We start from the raw sequence: 8,584 nt of genomic DNA on the forward strand, positions 1-8,584 counted from the left end.
TTGTTGGTACAATCGGAGTGTGTCCATAAGCTGCTTGGAATGTAGTCATGTTGATGGCACTATGGAAAGAGTTATTATAAGCAAACTCAAGGAGTGGTAGATACTCTTCCCAAGCTGCTAGGCGTGACTGAATATAATGTTGAAGCATTTCTTCCAGAACTTGGTTGACTCTTTCAGTCTGGCCATTTGATTCTGGGTGGTAGGCTGAACTGAACAGTAGAGTTGTACCCAAAGATTCGAACAGGGAAATCCAAAAGTGACTGGTAAACTTAGGATCTCTGTTGGATACGATATTCTTGGGCAATCCATGGTGTCGGAAGATGTGTTGTATGAAGAGTTTGGCGATGTCCGGAGCCTGTGCACTGCTTTTGCAAGCAACAAAGTGTGCCCTTTTGGACAATCGATCAACAATTATCATAATTTGAGTGTTACCTCTGGAGGATCGTGGTAGTGTTGTAATGAAATCCATGGAAATACTTTCCCACCTTTCTGTTGGAACTGGAAGAGGCTGAAGAAGTCGTGCTGAAAGTCGTTGGCTTGCTTTCATTTGTTGACAAGATAAGCAAGATGTAACCATTTTGATGACGTCGCTTTTCATTTGAGGCGAGTAGTATGTTGCACTGAGTAACCTATAAGTCTTGTTGATGCCTGGATGGGCAGCATAAGGAACTACATGATGCTCTTTTAACAAAAGACGTCGAACATCATTGTCATGTGGTACACAGACGCGATCTTGATAATACAGAAGGTCGTCTGTATAAGAATAGGATGAGAAAATCTTCTGTTCGGAAGTCGATCTTTTGAAAGAACTTGTACTGCTGTGCCGAAGTCTTTATCATTGAAATACTTCCCTTTGAATGAATTCGGAACATCCACAGATAATGTAGAGATTACCATAGCTGATGCTAGAGTTAACTTGCTGAGAGCATCTGCAACTACATTGGAATGTACTCAATGGTCATGTCAAAGTTGGCCAGAAACTCAACCCAGCGTGCTTGTCGAGCGTTCATGACTGGATGAGTAAAGATATACTTTAGAGAGTGATGGTCTGTCTTAACCACCGAGTTGGCTCTCATGAGATAATGTTTCCAAGAGCGATAAGCATGTACAACGGCAAGAAACTCCTTATGATAAACCGGGTATCGGGTTTGGATATCGGAATGTTTATGGCTGTCAAAAGTAATAACTCTGCCTTCTTGCATCAAGACTGCTCTTGTAGCGATGTCGGAAGCGTCGGTCATGACCTCAAATGGAAGGTTTGGGTCAGCAATAGCCATAACTGGTGTGGTAGTGAGTGCTTGCTTGAGTTGTTGGAAACTATAACTCTGTTTCAGGAAGCCATTGAAAAACTACTGTGCGTTTCAATAATTCGGACATAGGAGCTGCGATTTCGAAAAACTGATAGACCTTTGTATGGTAGAAGTTTGCCAATCCGAGAAAAGAGCGGACATCATGAACATTCTTAGGAGTAGGCCAATTTTGGATTACCTTGACCTTCTTGGGATCCACAGAGATGCCTTGAGCTGAAATAACATGTCCCAAATATTCAAGTTGGGTCTTGAAGAACTCACTCTTCTCAATGTTGATGTAGAGAGAATTTGCGCGGAGAACTTCAAAAACTTGGTGAAGATGTTGTTTGTGCTCATGAAGGGATCTGCTGAAAACAAGGATGTCATCGAGGTAAACGATGACGAACTTATCGAGGAAAGGCCTGAAGATGTCGTTCATTAGTGTCATGAATGTGGTTGGGATTGCCAAAAGGCACGACCAAACATTCATAGTGTCCATACTTTGTTCGAAAAGCTGTCTTGTACTCATTGCCTTCTCGTATGCGAATTTGATGATAACCTGAACGAAGATCAATCTTTGAGAATTGTGTGGCGTGTAGAAGTTGATCGAAGAGGTCATCGATGCGAGGCAATGGATACTTGTTTTTGATAGTGAGCTTGTTGAGGGCTCAGTAGTCGATGCAGAGGCGCATTGACTTATTCTTTTTTTCCACAAGTAGTACATGAGATCCGAAAGGGCTACGACTGGGCCGAATGTGACCTTTGTCAAGTAGTTAGGTCACCTGTCTTTGGATTTCTTCATTTTGAGTGTAAGAAACCCGATAAGGAGGTTTCGACGGTGGATTACTGCCAGGAATAAGTTCGATTGGGTGATCCATTGGTCGTCGAGGTGGTAACTGCTTTGGCAATTCCTGTGGAAAAATATCTAGGTAGGGCTGGAAAAAAGGTTGGTTGAGGTATTCAGGAGGATCCTTTGTTGGTGTCTCCTCTACTACCGTAACCAACAGAAGTAAAGTCTTTACTTGATGTTTACGAACCCACTTCTTTACTTGTAGGGCAGAGGCAACTGGGGTTGAAGGAGAGTCCCTAGAACCAGTTAGCTCAATAAGTTTTCCCTGGTGGACAAATTGGATAGTATGGCTGCGAAAATTGATTGATGGATCATAGTCGTAGAGCCACTGTTGTGTGAGTATGACATCGTACCGAGAAAGAGGCATGATGTCGAAATTCAACTTGTCCGTATAATGTTGGATGCGAAAAGACAAGTTTCTGATCCTGGTGTTGCACAAGAAGGTAGTTCCATTTGCGAGTTCAATCTGAATGAGACTAGGACTGGTGGTCAACCGAAGTTTGTCGACCATAGAACTAGCTAGGAAGTTATGAGAGCAGCCATTGTCGAGGAGGATAGTGACCGTTGTTCCACGAATCGATCCTTGGACACAAAGTACTTGAGTAGCCAGGGAAGGTTCGGGGTTGCTGGCAAGGCTCTTGGAATTTTGCTTTGGTCGCTTGGGACAATCGAACCATCTATGGTCGCCTGTACAGATGGTACAAAGTCCTTTTGTGCTGGAGTTGTTCTTCTTATTAGTGGCCGCACCTTTATGTTGGGGATGATTGTGATGACTTTGTGAAGCAGAAGAGGCGCGATCCTTGGAGGAGTGCTTCTGTTGGAATCTAGCATAAGATTTGTGAGACTTGTGGGGATCTTGAGACTGTCGCTGACCTTGATTACTTGAGTTTTTTCTAAACTTGGGGTTATCTTGAGTGCGAGCACCTTTGGCCATAGTAGAGTTTTGTGTTCGATTAGCACTGTGCTTCCCTGTGTTTTGGAAATCAGTAATGCGCTCAGCGTAAGCAATAGCGCTAGCTATGGTGGTGATGTTTGCTTTGAGGACATCAATGCGTAACGAGGGATTTAGGCCTGAGATGAAAGCATGAAGGCAATCATCATCAGTTAAACCATCAATCTCCAGCACCAATGTGGTGAACTGAGAGATGTGCTGTCCTTGCAAGTCCACGTGGATGTGTGAACAAGAAATAGGTGCCTGGTAGACTTTCGAGGCAGATAGGGGCGTTGGCAGAGGCTGGGTGCAGAAAAGGCAGATTGCGTGGAACCCAGACACGCTTTTCCTGCGTTGAATTAAGAGGCAAGTACTTGTGGGGTGCGAGGAGCAGATTTGGGCCTGGCTGGTCGGAATTGGAAGGCAGCAAAAGGCCGCTGTTCACAGGCTAAGGTAGCGAGATGAGCAGCCGGGGTCTGGTTGGTTTGATTCAAGATGAAAAGGGATCGAGGCTGCTGATCACAAGCAGGAGAGGCTTAGAAGAAATTCCCTGGCAGAGGCTTGAAACAAATCGTTGCATCTGGCGCTGTTCTTGCTTCTTGGCTGATTTGCGGGCAGCGAAGGCTGTTGATCGCAGGTAATCATGGCGATGAACCAACAAGAGCTGGCTGATGCAGGCAATCGAGAACTATGCAAGATGGAGGCCTGACGAAGGGCACGTGCTGGCTGGAAGAAGATGGCACAATCAGGTATGGCAAAAAATGGCGAAACAGAATTTTGGATTTTGCGTTTTGATTCATGCGCCTATTGCTGGGTGGTGGTTACCCAAAAATTAAAACCCCTTGGGTAGTCTAGGGTTAGGTCTTGGGTATAGGGCTGGTTTTCCTTTTTAGCCCTTTTAGGTACCCTTTTGTAGGGTGCTGGTGCCAAAAGGTGTGCCTATTCTAAGGGGTGTGACCCTTGGAATAGGTGTACCTTTTCATGAAGGGGTGTGACCTCGTTTTAAAAAGGGGTGTCCCCACACGAAAAGATGTGTCCTTTTTTCCACAAAAATTCCAGTTTTTCGCACGTTCCCGATCGATTGCTAATTGGATGGACTCAATTATGGAGTCTGGCGGGTCGTGATGGAGTCTGAGCTACATATGTATGATTTCGTGGACTTCATTTTGGTGGGCATTGCGAGGCTTGGTCCCCTTGCGTCCAACCTTGACATCCTGGAGTAGGAGGAGGTCAAATTTGGGATTGTGTCAATGCAAGGGTAAGGTTGTTTATATTTCGTAACTGTGCTCCTTAGGTGATTAATCACATTGATGGGAGGAAAATTGTCGGGGAGGTTGAGCGGGCGAGCGGAGAGAAGAAGAAGAAGAATGTATTACCGTCCTCTGGGGGCCGAAGCGGATTCGTGGGTGGCCTACCCATGAGAGACCAATTGCGAAGCGGCGGATTGCTCCTGGTAATTGTGTGTTTTGTAATTCATGCTTGGAACATCTTTTCATTTCATGTCCAGGGGCAGCGAAGGTGTGGGATTTCATATGGATCTGTTGACCAATCGGAATATGTGTTTCAATATTGGGTTTTCTGCAAGCTTCAGCTTGGGATGGGAAACCTAGAATATGTGGTCTTCTTAATATTTTTTAGAGGGACAGATTTGTGGCATATCTGGTTGACAAGGAATGCTTTCATACCTGATGCAAAGGTTGATATTAAAGCTCACATAGGTTGTATCAAAGGGTTACTATTGTGGTAAATCTCTTCCTTAAGGGCAGCCCATTTGGTGGAGAATTACACATCTATATATTGGGTGAGGGTACTCCAAGGAAGGGAGAGCTAGGACATCACATGGCAGCCATATGGCCATCTGTAATTATTTTTGGAACTATATCTCTACTATTAAAAAAAGAGAGTCCGCGATTGAGAGAGAGAGAGAGAGAGAGGTTCGTGATTTTGAGAGTTTGAACTTCTTCGACAGGTACCCTAGCTCGCCAAAGAAAGGAAGAACTCGAAAGGCTTAATGCTCAACTTCGGAGAATTAATGAGTATTTAAGGAGCAAAGCTATGATAGAAACATATGCTCCTGGTTTAGTGTATGCACCGGTTGGTAGGCCAGAGGACGATAAGACCCTGAATTCTGAAAGGGAAGCACTTATGGGGCTCTTGAAAACAGGAAAGAAGTTTCTGAGGGAGAGGGATCCACAGTTGGCCTACGAGGAATTCAAGAAAGCTCTTCCACTTGCTCAACGTATCGGTGATTCAATCGAGGAAAAGAAGGCAGCCAGAGGACTTGGTAAACCATATACGCTAAAGATTGCACCTGCTTGATTGTGTGTGCACTAATATTTTGTGTGCCTCAGTTACCTAGAATAGCTGAAATTTATGCCTTATCTTAGATTATCATGTTCTATGAGACGATTGAAAAACGTAATGTGTCTTTGCTGTGCTTTTGGGCTGGTTGAATGCGTGCACGATTACCTTTAGAGGCAAGCTAATGTAATGTGTTTTGATTGGCACTGGAAATGCGATTCTTATTTCAGAAAATTTATGCAGGTGCATCATGCCAACGCATGGGAAAATTTCGTGAGGCCATAAAATACCATACTTTGGTGTTGCAAATATCTGAAAGGACAGGGATAAATTGTGGAGATACAGAAGCATTGGGATCAATTGCAGATTGTTATTGTGAACTTGGTGATCTTGATGCTGCCCAAAGATATTATAATCGATACATTGATAGACTAGCCACGGATGAAAGCTGAAAGTGTCATCCTTGTGCGGAATTATATCAATTTTGTTGTCCTTTATTTATTTCGTATTGAAGGGAAGTATTAACAGTTCAATGCAGTTACTTGAAGATCACAATAAGTTTCGATTGCTGACATGTTTCAGCTGCTTGGCTGAAATGTTTCTTGGACTCTACAGTCATGCAGCGTGTACGACCTTCGTCCAAAGGGACTGTTCTTTTCCCATGTTCATTTGGTTCAATTCTCGATCCTTTTTCTTTCCTGATCTGATAGGTCCTGTAAATGTTACATGAGAGCTCGATTACAAAAGCTGAACTAAACTAGGGAGTCTGGATTGGATGGAGATCTTTTTGAAATAAGGTTTACAGCTTTTCAGCCTCTTTTCCCCCCAAAGAAAAGAATCTTCTATTAGAAAAATTCAGAAGACAATACAGATCAGCAATCCATGGATGCTTAACAAATCAAAAGGGACAGGTGGCTGCTATGCAGCCTGCTTCTCAGGATCTCAGCTCAAACAGGTGCCAACAACCAGGGTGTGGAGGGCTATACAACCAGCAGATTCCTCGATCCATGAGAGTTAGAAAAAAAGCCTGCAGACCATGTCTTGCTGAATACTTCCTTCTTTGGGAGTCTTCTTAGACCCGTTGTGGTCATGATCCTGAGAGAGCATTTGTCTCAAGGTTGTTGGTGTCACAACAGTGATAGACCCTATCCACTCTCATTTGGTCGAAACATGGTCCTATGGGCAAAACTCTACGAGTTACTAGTTAGAAGAAATAAGAATCTTGCTCGGGTGAGGCTATTCCAGAGGCGGGACGAAAATTTTCTAAGTACATCATGTGGCATGTGCCGCTTGAGTACGTTCCGCTTTTACTGAAGGGGTCAAAGTCGATGCGTCCAATTGAAGTTGTCTACCATTGTGAGTGGTTAGGAAAAGAAGGGCACCCTTGGGACCACTTGCTAGATCCCATCGCACCTTGTGTGGGGCCCGTAACCAGAGGTGCTAATTAGAGTGATCTACCATACTGAAATAGTTTGGGGTTGATGATCCAACATCGTCCATGCTGGCTAAGCACTCTAACTCTCTATCACTATGTTGAGTTTAAGTTCCGAAGTTTTTGTACTCTCGCTTTGACTCCATTTGAAGTAAGCCACTTAAGTGGATGCTGAAGAAGACCTGCTAGGGTTCTTCCTCTTCGTAGCCTTGCTGTAGGTAGAGACTCTAAGAGGGACTCCTACCTTGGAGAACTATAAAAATCAATGCGGATGGTATGTGGGCATTTGGGGTCCTACCTCTTCTGGCAGGATGGCCTCCTCGATCTCCTGAATCTTGGTAGTGACTCCTCTCAAGTGGGCGTGCACCCTCAACTTCTCCTTGGCTGTTGGGAGAGTCGACTCCATAGCCCAAGGGTCTTGTTAGACCTTTGTCCCACCGCTCTCTCAATAAACGTGTTGCCCCAATATATGACCCTCCTAGTCTTGGACGTTCGCGTCTTAAATCCTAGGCTATCGCTCAAACTCAACTCAGCTTCTGGGGCCTTGCTTGAATGACACTGCTTGAGATATGCCACTAATCTCTCATCGAGCTCCGCATTAGTGTGATCCCTTTCCTGTGAGGGAGTGTTTTAGGTAGACATACTACTTTAAAAAGAAGAAAGAGAAGGCTTCATAGAGAGAGAAATACACAAGCTATACCATATTTTAATTATACTTTCTTTCAAGATATGTGTGATCCAACCATGAATTCAAAAAATACATGGCAGTAGAAGAGGGAGTGGGGAACCACAAAGGTCCAAACCCCTTCACATCTCATAGTGCGAATACACTTTTAAGTGACTCTCTAACCTTAGAGTAACTTTGTGCCTTTTTCCTAAGAATATTTGTGGGATATGCATGCTCACTTATTATGAAGATCCATTTTGTGAGATTACTACCATTTCCTTGTGCGAGGCGTGGTTCAATAGAAGTTCTTTTTGAGTGGTTGTGGAGCCACGCGAGCTTTTCGAACATGGCTTTGCTCTGCATCTTAGGGTAGATAATATCAAGACCTTATGATTGGGATAGTATCACTGTCTTTCAAGCAACCTTAGCTCAAGTATTCCGTGTTCCGTTTGACTTGGTCCACAAAAAATTGAATGCCTAAACTACCCCATGCACCTTGTATGAAAGCACCAACATGAGGTGGTAACCGAGTCATCATTCAGAACTTGGCTTACCAGCAATGCTTTTCTTGCCAATGATAGTTTAGCCAACATCTGGTAGAGATGCATGATTGAGGTAATTTGTTGCTCTAAATGTGAAGTTTCACTTGACATCCTAGGTATATTGCTGTCTGTTGTCCTTGGAAGATCTAGTAGAAGCTAAGGCGAGCACCCCACACCTTGAGCTCCTTGAAGCTTGTGTAGAAACCAACTAACTTATTCTTGTTGAACTTTGCACCTGATGTCAAACAATATGTCTCTAGGGGGATCTTGATCCTATCTAGGCTCTCAAGTGAGCCCTCTAGGAATAGGTTGTATCATGTGCAAACTTTGAGTCCAACAGCTCTTGCAATCGGATCAAGTGATAGACATTCACTAGGTCAATAGCCTACGATTAGAGGAAACATCCCAATGCCTTTTGTCACAAAGGGCTACCAACACTTATGCGGTCTTCTCCTTTTCCCAAAAAAGCTATCGGTAGGAGGGTAGTCATCTCCAAGATGTCATGGGTATCCAAGTGCATTTGTCCTCCCTTATCTCCCAATCATTGTAATTGGGATACTACTTTGCATTTG

At 43.9% G+C, this 8,584-nt stretch overlaps 1 protein-coding gene across 5 annotated transcripts in view; it reads left to right on the top strand.

The window, feature by feature from the left end:
- The window catches only part of FLU (Tetratricopeptide repeat (TPR)-like superfamily protein), a 61,707-nt gene extending 55,578 nt beyond the window's left edge, over positions 1 to 6,129 (top strand). For all 5 annotated transcript variants that reach the window (XM_087392768.1, XM_087392767.1, XM_087392769.1 and 2 more), the window contains 2 exons: positions 5,040 to 5,354; positions 5,615 to 6,129. In XM_087392768.1, the coding sequence (XP_087248894.1) occupies positions 5,040 to 5,354; positions 5,615 to 5,823 (524 nt within the window). In that variant the 3' untranslated portion in view covers positions 5,824 to 6,129. The remainder of the gene's footprint in view (positions 1 to 5,039; positions 5,355 to 5,614) is intronic.
- The last annotated feature ends 2,455 nt before the right edge of the window (positions 6,130 to 8,584 follow it).

This window comes from Dipteris shenzhenensis, chromosome 21 (genome assembly GCF_047967505.1).
Source record: "Dipteris shenzhenensis isolate YYH24624 ecotype China chromosome 21, Dip_SZ_1.0, whole genome shotgun sequence".
NCBI classification, from domain to species: Eukaryota; Viridiplantae; Streptophyta; class Polypodiopsida; order Gleicheniales; family Dipteridaceae; genus Dipteris; species Dipteris shenzhenensis.